Consider the following 16,273-nt stretch of genomic DNA (forward strand, 5'->3'; position numbering starts at 1 on the left):
GGGAAATACATGTGGATGTTACTGGTGAAGGTGTCACAAAATGTAAGATGGGGGAGTTGAGAAGGTTCCCAGTAGAAATTAGGAATTTCCACATCCTTGAAGCAGGTCATGCGTAAGGCAATCAAGTTGTGCAGCTGGGAGTCTAAAAGACTGAGGAAAAAGAAAACAAAGACCACAAATCTAGGAAGCCACAGAAACACGGGTTCAAGATGGCTGAACAATATAGAGCGTGACAGAGGGCTACAAACCGCTCATAGGCCATCACACTCAGGAGCATGTCTCTCTTCCATGCCTCCAAAAATGGCCAGGAGACACATCTGAGTCAGGCAGCCTGCATAGGAGATGACTCTGCTGTGAGATTGGATGTCCACAATCATCTTGGGGACCGTGGTGGAGGTGAAACCGATGTCAGGCAAGGACAGGTTGGAGAGGAAGAAGTACATGGGGGTGTGGAGGTGGGAGTCAGGGCTGACGGCCAGGATGATGAGCCGGTTCCCCAGCACCATGACCAGGCACATGGACAGGAACAGCCCAGCGACGACCGGCTGCAGTTCTGGATCCTCTGAGAGTTCGAGGAGGAGGAATATAGAGACATCTGTTAGATTCTGTGGGTCTGTATCGTTTGGACATCTTTTGCCTAGAAAAGAGGGTTGAAAAATCGGAAACAAGTAAACCAACAGCCGGCATTGCGTCTGCATTTTGGATACAAGGAATTCAGAAGTAATGTTTGCAGATTTCAGAGCAATCCACACTCAGCAACATTTGGTAGTTCTGACAAACTCAATTGCCATATAATGCTTTCAACATCGATTGCTGTGTTATTCACGTCTTGCTGTACACACCTGCCTTAGAGACACTAGCTTCAAGAACATTCCAGGAACCAGATCATCATATATAACAAATTCGTTATTGCTAGAAAATACAGCCTATGTTTTCCGAAGAAAGAGATGTAATAAAACCATTGTCTTCACTTTAAGGAAAAGGTTATCCTAATTAAAGGAAATTAGGGACTCAAATATTTTGTTTATTCTTCTAGATTGATATAAATTCCCTTGATGTAGACCATTCGTAAACACTGTATAACAGCTGAGACCATGCCATCTGGAAATGAAATGATAGTTGAGAGTTCATAAGCAGGAAATAGTTCCACAGGCCAGTTAGGTCCTAGTGATTTCATCATTGTGTTTTCTGAAATTTCTCCTTCAAGAGAGTAATTGCTTCCTCAAATCGGTGGGTCTTGTTTTAAAATTCATGGAAGCTCTAACTCCTGTCCTTAGCTTAGGTGGACTTAGAGTATTCATCAGAAAGTTTGGCTGGATGCGGTGGCTCACGCCTGTAATCCCAGCACTTTGGGAGGCCAAGGAGGGCGGATCACGGGGTCAGGAGATCAAGACCATCCTGGCCAACATGGTGAAACCCCGCCTCTGCTAAAAGTACAAAAACTTCTCCCGGTATGGCGGCACGCGCCTGTAGTCCCAGCTACTCGGGAGGCTGAGGCAGGAGAATGGCTTGAACCTGGGAGGCAGAGACTACAGTGAGCCGAGATCACACCCCTGCCCGCCAGCCTGGGCAACGAGAGCAAAACTCCGTCTCAAAAAACAAAAAACAAAAAGAAGTAAGTCAAAGTCACGCTGATGACAGCCAATTTTGGTGAAGCAAGGAAGTGTCAGTTCAATCATCAACATAGATGTTTGCTTTTGCTGCCTCCTAAGTGCCAAGCAAGATATCGCCTCTGGGGAATCAGAAACCAAAGAGACTCACTTGTTCCTCTCACAGTACTCAGTACTTACTGAGAGAAGGACGAAACAAAATGTCCTGTCTGGAATGCAGGGAGACCAGAACTTCAGGTCAGGGGATATTTACGTTGAATTTTGTGGAGTTGAAGCTGAAAATCTTAAGGAATGTATCTAAAATCCACTTTGCCTTTACTTTGTGCATCCGTCAGCTAGAGATCACGCAGCGGGCACCCACGATCGGCTTAATCATCGCTCACTTCCATTGGATCAACTGGAAATCAAGTCAGATGAGAGTGCTGAGTCTCAGAGGACGGACATCTCACCCCTTGCCACACAGAGAAGTAGAAAGGGCGGTATTCAAAATTCATGGTCAGACTCTAAGTCCCGGGTACTATACTTCCTGGTCTTCTAACTCCCAAAAGTTGTGGGTTTTTTGGGTTTTGGTTTTGTTTTTGTTGTTTTGAGACAGAGTCTCATTCTGTTGCCCAGGCTGGAGTGCGGTGGAGGGATCTCGGCTCACTGCAACCTCTGCATCCCGGGTTCAAGCTATTCTCCTGTCTCAACCTGCCGAGTAGCTGAGATGACAGGCGCCCGCCACTACACCCGGCTAATTTTTTTCTATTTTGAATAGAGACGGGGTTTCACCATGTTGGCCAGGCTGGTCTTGAACCCCTGACCTTGTGATTCACCTGCCTCAGCCTCCCAAAGGGCTGGGATTACAGGCGTGAGCCACCGCACCCAGCTTCCAAAAGTTTTCAGCAGAGCTCAGAGTTCTTAACCACAGGCACATCGGAGGAGCATTTTTGAAACGCTTTCCAGCTTCCTCAATAGGAATGGAAGCCAAACTCCGAATTGATGACTCCTTTGAGGAAGTCGAGAGCTGTAAGGAAAGCCAGGAACAGGGGAAAGGGAGAGATGCATCCCGAATGATCCTGTGCCCATTCTTTCTGGAATCCTTGATGTGACCTCAGCTGCCCTTTCTATACTTGACACAGTGATTGTGGCACCCACTGGTCTAGCTGTGGTCTTACAAGGAGCCCCCAAAGGGAAGGGCACAGTGAGCAGGGGCACCCACCTGAGTGACAAGGATTTGAGAGGGCAGGTTGGTTGCAGGGAGAGGACTGGCCAAATGCCATGTGTCTGGACTTAGACTGCTCGGTTCAAATTGGACTTCACCCTTTTTGACTTCATGATCTAGTACGAGTTCTATGAAAAGGCGTTGATCCTTTTCTAGTCTGTAAAATCATCATGAAATGTGCACTAATAAAGTGGAGACTACGCAGATGAGATGAAACAAACTGCATAGAGCATAGAGCTCAGAGCCTGGCCTTCAGGAAGCCCTCAATAACGGTTCATGATGCCATGGTGTCTGTCGTCATCCTCTTTATCCTCATCATCACCTTCATAATCTTTTTGTTGTTCTTAGGGAATAGCTTAGAGGGACTGATTCCCTGCTATCATGGGTGAGATGTCTATGAAAAGGACAACCAGTGGGGGAGGAAAGCAAAATTTTGAATAAGATTTCTGAGACCCCCATCACAACCAAGAACAGAAACTCCACAGTCTGTTGAGTGGACAGTTTGCATATTGGTCTCCTCCCATCTGCCCACCGCACTCTCCTGTTTGTGCTGAGGAGGAGGAAGGAAACCAAGGCTCCGGACCGTCCCTCAGCACTCACTTGAAGGGGTGGCCTGCCCCTCCACACCTGTGGGTATTTCTAGTCGTGTGGGATGAGAGACTGAGGAAAGAAATAAGACACAGGGACAAAGTAGAGAGAAACAACAGTGAGCCCAGGGGAGCGGCGCTCAGCATACCAAGGATCTGCAGAGGCACCGGCCTCTGAGTTCCCTCAGTTTTTATTATTAGTTTTATTATTTTAGCAAAAAAAAAAAATGTAGTAGGAGGGCAGGGTGATAAGAAGGAGAAGGTCAGCAACGAACATGTGAGCAATAGAATCTATGTCATAAGGAAGTTCCAGGGAAGCTACTGTGACTGGAGATGCACGTAAGCCAGATTTATGTTTCTCTCCACCCAAACATCTCAGTGGAGTAAAGAATAACAAGGCAGCATTGCTACATACATGTCTCGTCTCCCACCATAGGGCGGTTTTTCCCCCATCTCAGAATTGAACAAATGTACAATCGGGTTTTTACCAAGACATTCTGTTCCCAGGGGCAGGCAGGAGACAGTGGCCTTCCTCTCTCTCAACTGCAAGAGGCTTTCCTCTTTGACTAATCCACCTCAGCACAGACCCTTTACGGGTGTAGGGCTCGGGGACGGTCAGGTCTTTCTCATCCCTCGAGGCCACATTTCAGACTATCACATGGGGAGAATCCTTGGACAACACGCCGCTTTCAAGGGCAGGGCTCCCTGCGGCCTTCCACAGTGTATTGTGCCCCTGGTTTATTGAGACTAGAGAATGGCGATGATTTCTACCAAGTATACTTCATGGAAACATCTTGTTAACAAGGCACGTCCTGCACAGCCCTAGATCCCTTAAACCTTGATTTCATACAACACATGTTTTTGTGAGCTTCAGGTTGGGTCAAAGTGGCTGGGGCAAAGCTACACATTAAAAACATCTCAGGAAAGCAATTGTTGAAAATACAGGTCTTTTTCAAAATGAAGTCTCTTATGTCTTTCCTTTCTACATAGACACAGGAACAGTCTGATCTCTCTTTCTTTTGCCTACACTCACTGAACTGCCCTTCCCCTCTGCTGGGCCATGACCGCGGAGAACAGGTCCAGTGTCCTCCCTGTGTGTAGCACGGTGGAGGCTCAGACTCCGTCCTCGAGGCTGGCAAGAAGACAGGGTGAGACATGAGCCTCCTGATACAGGTGACAGGTGTGGAACCCACAGGACTGGAACCTCACACTTCAGGGCTGGAGGCACAGACTATTTACTATTCTGTGGTCTGGGGAGCTCAAGGCACAGAGCTCCACATTAGCCAGAGTCGCCCAAGTTCCCCAGCCTCTAAGGATTTCCTCATAATAATTCAAGAAGGATAGGAGAACAGTGAGTTTCCATAGACGCTTTGGGGCTCTTCCTCTCATCAGGAGAAAGCTGGTGTGTATTCTTCGCTTCTTTCTTTTCTTTTGAAAGATCCAACTGCTTTAATTTTCATCTTTAATTATGGGCAAATATACCACGTATAAATATTAAAAATTGTGAATATATATTAGTTCATAGAGAATGGCCAGTATAAACATTTACAATTTCCACTCTTTTTCAGTTTACAGTTTAATGACATTAATGACGTTCACATTGTTCAGCAGCCATCACCGCCACCGTCTCCGGAACAGTTTTATCTTTCAAAATGGAAATTGCACCCATTTAGCAAGCTCTCCACTCCTCTCTCTCGCCCACCCCTGGGGGCCACCTTTCTAGTTTGCAACTCTATGAGTTTAACTACTCTAGACACTTGATAGATAAGTGGAATCATACCGTGTTTAATTTTTTTGGTTTGGAGACAGAGTCTTTCTCTGTCGTTCAGGCTGGAGTGCGGTGGTGTGATCTCGGCTCACTGCAACCTGTACATCGTGGGTTCGAGCGATTCTTGTGTCTCAGTCTCCCGAGTAGCTGGGATTACAGGCGTGCGCCACTACGCCCAGCTAATTTTTGTATTTTCAATAGAGATGAGCTTTCACTATATTGGCCAGGCTGGTCTCGAACTCCTGAGCTTAAGCGATCCACCTGCCTCAGCCTCCCAAATTGCTGTGGTAGAGGTGCGTGCCTCTGCTCCTGGGCGTGTTTATGTTTTTGGATTTATTTATTTCACTGATGATAATGTCCTCAGGGTTCATCCATGTTGCAGCCTGCGCCAGAAGTGCCTGTTTGTTTTTGGTTTTTTTTTTTTGGTTTGGTTTTATTTTGTTTTGCGTTTCCATGGAGTCTCACTCTGTCTCACAGGCTGGAGTGCAGTGGCACAATCTGGGCTCACTGCAAACTCCGCCTCCCGGGTTCGAGCGATTCTTGTGCCTCAGCCTCCTGAGCAGCTGAGATTACAGGTGCATGCCACCATACCTGCTAATTTTGGTGTTTTTAGTAGAGATGGGGTTTGCCATGTTGGCCAAGCTGGTCTTGAACTCCTGACCTCAGGTGATCCACCCGCCTCAACTTCCCAAAGTGGTAGGATTACAGGCGTGAGCCACTGTGCCCAGCCCAAGGACGTGTATATTTTCTATAGACTTTTGATGATAATCCTTTGACAGCAAATATTTTGTGAATATATATATATATACGTATATATATATATACGTGTATATATATACACGTATATATATGTATATATAGAGAGAGAGAGAGAGAGAGAGCGTGTGAGAGAGAGAGAGAAAGAGAGAGAGTCTCCCTTTGTCACCCAGGCTGGAGTGCAGTGGCACAATCATAGCGTGCTGTGGCCTTGAATTTCTGGGCTCAAACAATCCTCTCACCTCAGCCTCCTGAGTATCTGGGACTACAGGCATGTGCTACCATGTCCGGCTAACTTTTTATTATATTTTTTTGTAGAGATCAGGTCTGACTTTGTTGCCCGGGCTGGTCTTAAACTCCTGTCTGAAAGTCTTCCTACTGCCTTGGCCTCCCGAAGTGCTGGGATTACAGGTGTGAGCCATTGCATCTGGTGTGAAGCTGGGATTGCAGGTGTGAGACATGGCGTCTGGTGTGAATATCTCCTGGTAAGTACCTTGTACTTTCACTTTCATTAGGATGTCTTTCGACCTCGTGAAATTATCTGAAAAACAGGGATGAAGCACTGTTCTGCTGCATCTTCCCTGCAGGCACTTGGTCCCCATCCTCCTCTCTTGCCCCCCTTTTCTAGTGAATGGCCAGACAGGAACTATTGAAGGTTTTATGGGCCATATGGTCTCTGTTGTCAAAATAACAACTCTGCTTTTGTAGTGCAAAAGGAACCACAGACCATATGTAAACCATCTTTCCTGCATGGCCTCTATAACCTTTTAGAAATACACGTTGGGTCACATCACTGCCTGACTTAAAACGTATAGATGACCTCTTCCGTCTCCGAAGCTATTAGGTTGGCGTAAAAGTAATTGCTGTTTCCACCATTAAAAGTAATGGCGGAAATTGGCTGGGCATGTTGGCTCACACCTGTAATTCCAGAAGTTTGGGAGACCGAGGCGGGTGGATCACTTCAGGTCAGCAGTTTGAGATCAGCCTGGGCAACATGGTGAAACCCCATCTCTTCTGAAAATACAAAAATTAAAATTAGCTGGGGGTGGTGGCGTGCGCCTGTAGTCCCAGGTACTTGGGAGGATGAGATAGGAAAATGGCTTGAACCTGGGAGGTGGAGGTTGCAGTGATCCAAGATCACACCACTGCACTCCAACCTGGGTGACCGAGGCAGACTCTGACAAAAAAAAAAAAAAAGTAATGGCGTAAATCACAATTACTTTTGCACCAACCTAATAAAAGTCAAGTCCTGACCACAGCCTAGAAGGCTGGCTATGACTTGGCCCTTTTCACCCTCCCCAAGTTCAACTCCCGAGACCTTCCGTTTCTTCTCTGCTCCCGGCTCCAGCCTCCCATTCCTCACTCGTGTTGCATCAGATGCCTGCGCACTCTGGTGTTTCTGCATGTGCTCTTCTGTTAGCCTGGAAAATTCTTTCCTCCTTCTTTATCCAGCACTACTACATACGTCCCCCTGCCTTAGCCTAGCCAGGTCCCCTGTCATTTAGTCTCAGAGTATCTTGATTGTCTTCTTCACAGCCCAAGTTACAATCCTAACTCACTCGCTGAGTGGGTGCCATCCTTTCTCTCCACCTAGAATGCAAGCTCCCTGAGGGCAGGAGCTGGAACCGTCTTGTTCTTTGACAAATCCCCAGTGCCGTCTCTGGCACAGAGTGGGCATTATGAAAATATTTGCTGAGTGCATAAAGGGAGGGAATCGTGGATTTAAGCACTCGGCTTGGCGCCCTGGGGATGGGGCTCTATAAAATCAGTTCCCATTTTTTCTCTCTCCTCTTCTCCTGGGAGGTGGGTGTCTGAGTTCTCCTGCCAGGAGAGCTTCTCTCTCATAAGACTCCAGGTGCTTCTTGGCCTAGGCCTGCCTCCTGCTAAGTGAGCACTCTTTAGGGCAAGTCTGCATCAACTCTGCTGAGATGCAGCCACCAGAGATGGATAACATGGGCAATGCTTGGCAAGTCCCTGGGAACGAGGCTTCCTAGTCATCTGAATCAACTAGTTTGAAGTTGCAAACTCACCAGATGTTGGTCAGCTGGAATCTTAGTGATGAGCTGGTCCAACCCCTCTTGTTGTAGTCAAGTCACTTGTGCAAAGCCGCCACTTGGCTGGGACACCAAGCTCAGGCCAGGGCTCTCTCCGTGGTCCCAGGCTTTACACTAAGGGAATGTCAACTGTTCTCTAGAATCTCTTGGACTACTTTATACTTTTGGGTCTCCTTTTCCTATTCTGTATTCTGGAAAAACAAAGTTTTCCTTGTGATTGAACAGAATCTTCACACTGTGTTAATGCTGGCATTGTTCTAAATTTAGCCTTGGTTCATTCCCAGCTGGAGTGAATGACTTTAATTTGATCAGCTGTTGTATGCCCTTGGGAGCCTCCGAAGGGGGTCCTATGGGCTTTAAGGCTCCTTTCCACTCTTAGATCCTGACTTGGGGCAAACACACACTCCAGCTCGTTCATGTCCAGATAAGACACCCAGAGGCCATGGAGAGGGTTCCCCCTGTCGGGGCCCTATTGCTGTTGAGAGGATCAAGGCAGCAGTCAGGGCCCGAGGGTTGTCCAGAAGAAAGCACAAAGCGTACCGAGCGCTGGTCTGACAGCACTTAGGGGTGTGACAGAAACCTTCTGTCATGGAACTGGAGATTGGAGACCGTGGGAACACATCTGAATCCATATCTCGGTGACAAGGCGGTGCTGATTTCCAGGGGTCCTCCCTGGTGGGGGAATCTCGTAGCTCTGACTCTGGAGCGTGTTGTTGTGTTTCTCTTTCCGTATGAGCTTGTCTGTGGCCCTGGAGTTCCTCCCTTATGAAACAATGATGCCTCCCAACACAGGACATCCCAGGCTGCAAGCCTGTCCCTTCTGCCCAGCTTCCTTACCCCTGTGCCCCAAAAGCCCACAGCAGGGCCTGCCAGAGGCTGATGACATATCTGTCACTGTCCCAAGGGGGCAGGGGCAGGGACGGAAACATTAGGCCACAAAAGGCATGCCTGCAGGCACATATGAGGTAAACACCCAAAGCCAGATGTCAATGAAACAGTAATTCGGTGGAATAGGAGAGGTCATATTCTCATGCAAGACTATCTAAATACGTAAGTCTCCTTGGGCACAATCTGCCAGGGGACAATGGTTCGTGCCGAGCTAGCTATTACACTGCCTTGCTAAGAACTTCCAACACACACTTACACACACAGATACACACGCACATATGCATGCACACACATGCATGCACACACATGCATGCACACATGCACCCCCACACACATGCAAGCACACAGATACACACACATGCACAAACACACATACAGATATACATACAGGCACACACATGCACACACACAGATACACACACATGCACACAAACACACGAAGGCACACACACATGCACATAGACACATGCACACACATGCACACAAATACATGCACACACAGATACACATGCACAGGGATACACATGCATGCACACACATGCAAACACACGCACATGCAGACACATGAACACACACATGCACACACACATGCACACACACATACACACATGCACACAGATACCCATGCATGCACATACAGACACACACATGCAAACATGCACACGCAGATATGCATGTACACACATGTACTCACACATGCACACACATACAGATGCAAAAAACACGTGAACACACATGCACACACACACACAGTTGCACACACATGCACAGACACATGCACACAGATACAAACATGCACGCACAGAGGCACACACATGCACACATCCACATGCACACACGCTCACACATATGCACACACATGTACATGCACACGTGCACACACATACACATGCACACACGCGCACACATGCACACGTGCACACGTGCACACACACGCACACACACGCACACACCACTCCTTTTCCATTTCTCTAATTTCCAATTTTTTTCTATGAGCTTCCTCAGACTCGTGATCTTGATTCTAGAATGAATTCCGGGAGTAGTCTGTATTACTGAAATGACAGTAAATTCAAACATGCCTGAGAAGCTTTTTGAATGTTGGGGAAACCATCTCACAGATTATTCATATGACCCCAGGAGACACTTCACCAGGGACCCTTGTTCATCTCCCTCTCCCTTCTGCCAACCTCTGTGCTTTAATATCAGGTGACAAACCTCTCGATTTTGGTTTCTCATCTCTTTGTCCCCGTGTACACTGGACTGCACTACTGTGTCAAAGCTACTTGCAGCCTGACCTGGGAAATGCACTTTTGGATTCACTCAATTTGCCACCTATTTGGGTGGCTTGGGCTGGAAACTGCGCTGCTCACACTCTTGGCTCCCAGCTGCTCCTGCTTTTGGGGTGCCTAGAGACCCCAACTCATCCCGTGGGTCACATCCCCACAGTGGGGCCGGGGATGCGACTGAGAGTTGTCTGGGCACCTCTCTCCAGCAGCATTGAGGATGGAGCTCAGCACTGTGTGACGCTGGCTGGTGGCCACTGCCTGTTTAGGTCCAAATGGCCCAGCCTGATGTCCACATGTACCTCCGTGGCACACTGGCCTGCAGACACCCGAGCATGCGCTGCATGCTTCTCACCTCTAGAGTGGCCACCCAGACAGCGATACAGACACACCAAGAAAACCCACAGGCAAGCCCAGAGTCGCCCGTTCTACTAGGGCTTTGTGAGCCTCTGTGATTTGAGTCACGAACTTCTTGTGGTGATTTCATTTAGCTAACATCCAACACAGTGCATTTAGAGACTTTCTCTTGGACATGATATGGAGGCGTGGCAATGGTTTGCTGAGATAAATGTCCCAAAACACCCCTCAATAAAACCAAATAACAGCTCATCGACTCCTCACATTTAAACAAAAAAACCTGACATCTTATAAATAGCAAATATTGGTTGACAATAAGGCACAGGAAAAAACTCATAAGTCCAGATCAGCAGTCATCATTCAGTTGTTCCTTAACTACTGACTGCACCTGTACTGTACCAGCACCGCATCCTAGATGCAGGGACACCACATGAAATAAGATGACAAAGCACCTGCCCCTGTGGAGCTGAGCCACTGGCAGGAGAGACAGTCACTAAACGAATATCTCCATCCTGTGGTTTCTGGGAATGACAATCACATAAAAGGATGGAAAGGGATGGAGGAAAGCTAATTTAGACAACTCAGGATCAGAGTGGGGAGGTGGTTGCATCCCTCAAAATTCAGAGTAGCTGGAGTGCAAGCCTTATATTAGCTGAGCCTGAATCCTGGCCCTGCCGTTGTCCATGGTGTCCTCAGGCAAATGACTCAACTCCTCTGACCACTGGCTTCAAGTGCAGAACAGGGGACCAGAGTCCCATCTCTCAGGGTTGTTGCTATGGACTGAATTGTGTTCCCCCCAATTCACTCATTAGGAGCTAATTAAGGTTAAAGGAAGTCATAAGGGTGGAATTCTAATGTGATAGGATTGGTGGTTTTATAAAAAGAATAGATGTCTCTGTCTCTGTCTCTTCCCCCTCTCTGTCATGTGAGGACAAGCAAGAAGGCTGCTGTCTGCAAGCTAGGAAGACAGCCCTTACCAGAAAGTCATCGGTGGATACTTTGATCCTGAACTTCTGACCTCCAGAACACTGAGAAAATCAATGTCTGTTATTTAGGCCATCCAGTCACGGGAACTTTGTTATGGCAGCTGGGCTGGCTGAGGCAGTTGTTGAGAGGAACCGACAAGGTAGTTGGGGTAAAGCACACAGCACGGCCACAGCTCACTGAGCACAATGTCGGTCTCATTCCCCTTCAATTGTTGTTCTCTGTCTGGAGGATTTTCATGACGGCTTTTCTCCAAGAAGCTCCCTGGGGTCTTTGTAAATATGGGGATATTTCTGCCAAGAAAAATCCTTACGGTTCTTAACATTGGCAATGATCAGGAACAGCAAGACATGAAAATGAGAAGGTGGCTAGAAAAGAGAGGACTCGCAGAAGAAACCAACAACCACACAACACACACACACAGGAGGAATCCTAATGCAGGAGGAGAATAGAACAGCAGCGGACCCCGAGACTGAACTCTGCATCTCACGTATTGAGATCATTCCCTGATATGGTTTGGCTGTGTCCCCACCCAAATCTCATCTTGAATTGTAGCTCCCCTAATCCGCATGTGTCATGGAGGGACGTGGTAGGAGGTAATTGAATCATTGGGTGGGTCTTTCCCATGCTGTTCTCATGATAGTGAATAAGTCTCACGAGATCTGATGGTTTTATAAAGGGGAGTTCCCCTGCACAAGCTCTCTTTCCTGCTACTAAGACGTGACTTTGCTCCTCATTCACCTTCCACCGAGACTGTGAGGCCTCCTTAACCATGTGGAGCTGTGAGTCCATTCAACCTCTTTCCTTTATAAATTACCCAGCCTCAGGTATGTCTTTATTAGCAGCATGAGAACAGACAAATACATTCCCTAAGACTCTATTTTCCTGAGACAGGCTTACCCCGAATAGCCCCATCTTTGCAGGCCTTGAATAGTAATACTGTTATGTGTTATATTAACATGTATTTTACTGAAGGTCTCTGGTTTTGGTCTCTCTGAACATAGGCAGGCATTGCTGAAACTTGCAGATGACATTCCAAAATGCATTCTATCTTAAGATAAGCAGAGCGGGTGGTGAGGAAAAATTGTACATACCTTCCCCTCAGTGATGAGGTCCCCGCTGTGTGGCAGGCCTTGGTATAAGCCTTTTGGCTCTGCTAATTCATGAGGGCTGAGTCTGATTGATCCTCGTGGGGAAGACTAACAAGGGAAATCTTGGCAACCATTAGGAATAACTCCCATGACCCAGAAAGTGGTTCTGTCTCCTGGGGTATCATCTGTCTTGTTTACTAAGTGACCTTCTGGCTCATTTTTCTTCCAGCCAGTGTTGGAATTCAATAATCCCAGTTCCTTCCCAAATTTTAGAGCTGGGAATTGCATTCCTCGGGTTTCTACTTTTCAAAAGCGAACAATATCTGTGGAGCTCAACTCCTAAATAGTGTGACTTTGTCTGTTTATATGGTTCTCTTGCTGACTGCCTGGTTGCGACTGTGCCTGAACTCAGGCCTCTGTGTTTCTGAATCTGAGAAGCGGTGGTTGGCATGTCAAACTTGAAGTCATTGTCCTTTAGTTATCTGAGTGTTATAATTGCACAGCACATTTATTAACAAGATTTTAGTAAATCCATCAGCATTCTAGGAAACTTTGATTCATTGACCTAACTCTAATGTAAGCAAAGGTGGCCAGAGAGTTGCTAACAAGAATTCCATCTTTCCTCAGAACCTTCGATTCAATTGGGTCGAAGTTTATACCTGTTTCATGAAAAATGCAAAACCAATTAACCACAGCTGTTCATAGTATGCCTATTCTAAGAGACCTCTGCTGTTCCTACCCCAGGGACCGCCAGAATAATTAAACATCACAGAAATCAAACAAATGGGCCTCTGGCTAAATTATAGAAGATTAACCCAGGAAGAGCACTTATTAAATAGTAAGCAGTCCCCAAAAATATTAAAGTACAAAAAGGATTAGAGATTGTTTTAAGTGTTGGTTCCAACTTCAGGTGCTTGTCTTCCACTCCACTGCGGAAGGGAACAAATGGATTTTCCCATCCTAAAGACAGTGACATTCATCACGCCCCTTGGGGGCTTAATAACATCTCACTTTATTTTATTTTAATTATTTATTTATTTATTTTTGAGATGGAGTTTCACTCTTGTTGCCCAGGCTGGAGTGCAATGGTGCGATCTCGGCTCACTGCAACCTCTATCTCCTGGGTTCAAGCGATTCTCCTGCCTCAGCTTCCTGAGTAGCTGGGATTACAGGCACGTGCTACAATGACCAGCAAATTTTTGTATTTTTATTAGAGATGGGGCTTCACCACTTTGGCCAGGTTGGTCTCGAACTCCTGACCTCAGGTGATCTGCCTGCCTCGGCCTCCCAAAGTGCTGGGATAACAGGCATGAGCCACCGCCCCTGGCCAATAATATCTCATGTTAAGCATGGAGTTGCTGTCCGCTGTGTGGCCAGAGATAAAACAATCCTCCGTTACAGAGGGAGGTGGTATTGGGCTACTTTTTTTTGGAAACAACAGCAAAATGTGAGGCAAATCCGCTTTTAGATCCTGGTTACACTGCTGGATGGAGCTTAGCAAGCCTGTGACAGGGTAGCCTGGTGATGGATTGGGGGACTCCTAGCCATGTCAGACAGGACAGATGCCTTTGAGGAGAGATGGCACAGCTCTGGCTCTCAGGTCCCCACTGCAGTGGGACCAGGCTGTTTATGGATCGGGTGGGAACCCTGTTAGAAAAATAAGAGGAGGCTGGGTGTGGTGGCTTATGCCTGTAATCCCAGCACCTTTAGAGGATGAAGTGGGTGGATCGCTTGAGCCTGGGAGTTCAAGACCAGCCAGGGCAACTTGGCAAAGCCCTATCTTTAGAAAAATAATAATAATAGTTAATTACTAAGTTAATTTTTTTTTTTTAAAGAAAGAGAAGTGGAGCTAAGGAACACAGAGCCTGCCAGAAAGCCAAGGCGGCCAGCTAGAAGGACTCAGAAGAACATTACCATAGTTCTCTCTGAGCTTTTGGACTAGGGGTGCTTTCATATGTTTTCGTATCAAACATACTTTACTTTTATACTCAGGGGGGAAAGACCTAATACATACAATAAAGGTAACACAAGACAAAACTCTCACCAAAGCCTAACATCTTAGATGCTCTACTGGATCTCTGCAATTTCTATTAGGGACCCCATGGGTTTGAATTCCATTCTGGATTTGATAAGAAAATCCAAATGCTCAATCCCGTCAACCCCCCCAGCAAAACCCATCCACCTCATTTACAAAAGCCAAGTGAAAACTAAGGAGGGGCCGGGTGCAGTGGTTCACACCTGTAATCCCAGCACTTTGGGAGGCTGAGGTGAGGGCAACTCCTGAGATCAGGAGTTCGAGACCAGCCTGACTAACATGGTAAAACCCCGTCTCTTCTAAAAACACAAAAATTAGCAAGGTGTGGTGGTGGACACCTATAATCCCAGCTACTCGGGAGGCTGAGGCAGGAGAATCACTTGAACCTGGAAGCAGAAGTTGCATTGAGTGGAGATTGCACCACTGCACTCCAGCCTGGGTGAGAAAAAGCAAAACTCTAAAGAAAAAGAAGAAAGGAAGGAAGAAAGAAAGAAAGAAAGAGAGAGAGAAAGAAAGAGAGAGACAGAGAGGGAGGGAGGGAAAGAAAGAGACAGAAAGAGAAAAAGAAAAAAGAGAGAGAGAAAGAAAGAAGAGGAAGAAGGAGAAGAAGGAAGGAAGGAAGAAAAGAGGGAGAGAGAGAGAGAGAGAGGGAGGGAGGGAGGGAGGTAGGGAGGTAGGGAGAAAGGGAGGAAGGAAGGGACGAAGGAAACTCAGGAGGAAGGTGGAGTGTACAGAGGTACTGAGGCCCTCAGGTCCTAGCTGGCCCTGGGCAACAAGAGTGAAACTCGAAGCAAAGGAAAGGAAGGAAGGAAGAAAGAAAGGAAAGAAGGAAGGAAGGAAACTAAGGAGGAAGGTGGTGTGTACAGAGGTACAGAGGCCCTCAGGTCCTAGCCGGCACTGCCACCTACGTCGGTTCCAACGGGCTGAGCTTTGCAAAAGCTCATTGTGTAACCCAGGAAGCCCAAATTTATTTCTGAGCAGGTGTCTTTTCAAAGTGATTTTCCTTTTAGGAAGTGAGAGGAGAATGAAGGGGAGGTTTATCCTACTTCTGATGTTAAAAAAGTCAAAACAAAATAAAATGGTGTTCACTGCAACTATTGGCCAAAGCACTATCATCACCAGGACTGGTACTCAAACACACCTCCTGACAACCCCTTCCATTCTAATCAACGTGTGCCCAACTGTGGTCACCCAGGGGCTGTTTACCTTTACTTAAAGAGAAATTCTGGTAGTAAGCCATAAAAATTACCATATTCACCATCTTTCTGCTTCAAAGAAGGTTTAGATTAGCAATGGCTGGGTCAATCACTGTCAGTATGTTCTTGGGAACTAAAAGCCAAAAAGAAATATTTCAAATATGTGGTATATTTTTAAAATGTGGACTCTTAATGTATGTTTAAATGCAATGTAGATAAGATTTTAAAATCACTTTCCAAATCAGTGCAAGAGTCACTCACTCTCCCTGTTAGATACACATACATACACACAACCCAATGGTATCCACGTGATCATCAAATGCTCCAGAGAGGTGGTTTTGGGCCCATCTTGCAATATTTAAAAAATGGAGAATAAAAACAAGATATGATATATCCATCCAGCAGAATATACCTCAGTAATAAAAAGGAATGAAGGCTCGGCATGGTGGCTTACACCTGT

General features: G+C 46.7%; 1 protein-coding gene across 1 annotated transcript in view; it reads right to left on the reverse strand.

Annotated features, from left to right (window-relative positions):
* Positions 1-251: 251 nt before the first annotated feature.
* The window catches only part of LOC129016074 (olfactory receptor 7E24-like), a 50,956-nt gene continuing 34,934 nt past the window's right edge, over positions 252-16,273 (reverse strand). Inside the window, exon 4 of the mRNA XM_063654812.1 lies at positions 252-637. Within this exon, the coding sequence (XP_063510882.1) occupies positions 252-637 (386 nt within the window). The remainder of the gene's footprint in view (positions 638-16,273) is intronic.

Source organism: Pongo pygmaeus, chromosome 18 (assembly GCF_028885625.2).
Source record: "Pongo pygmaeus isolate AG05252 chromosome 18, NHGRI_mPonPyg2-v2.0_pri, whole genome shotgun sequence".
NCBI lineage: Eukaryota > Metazoa > Chordata > Mammalia > Primates > Hominidae > Pongo > Pongo pygmaeus.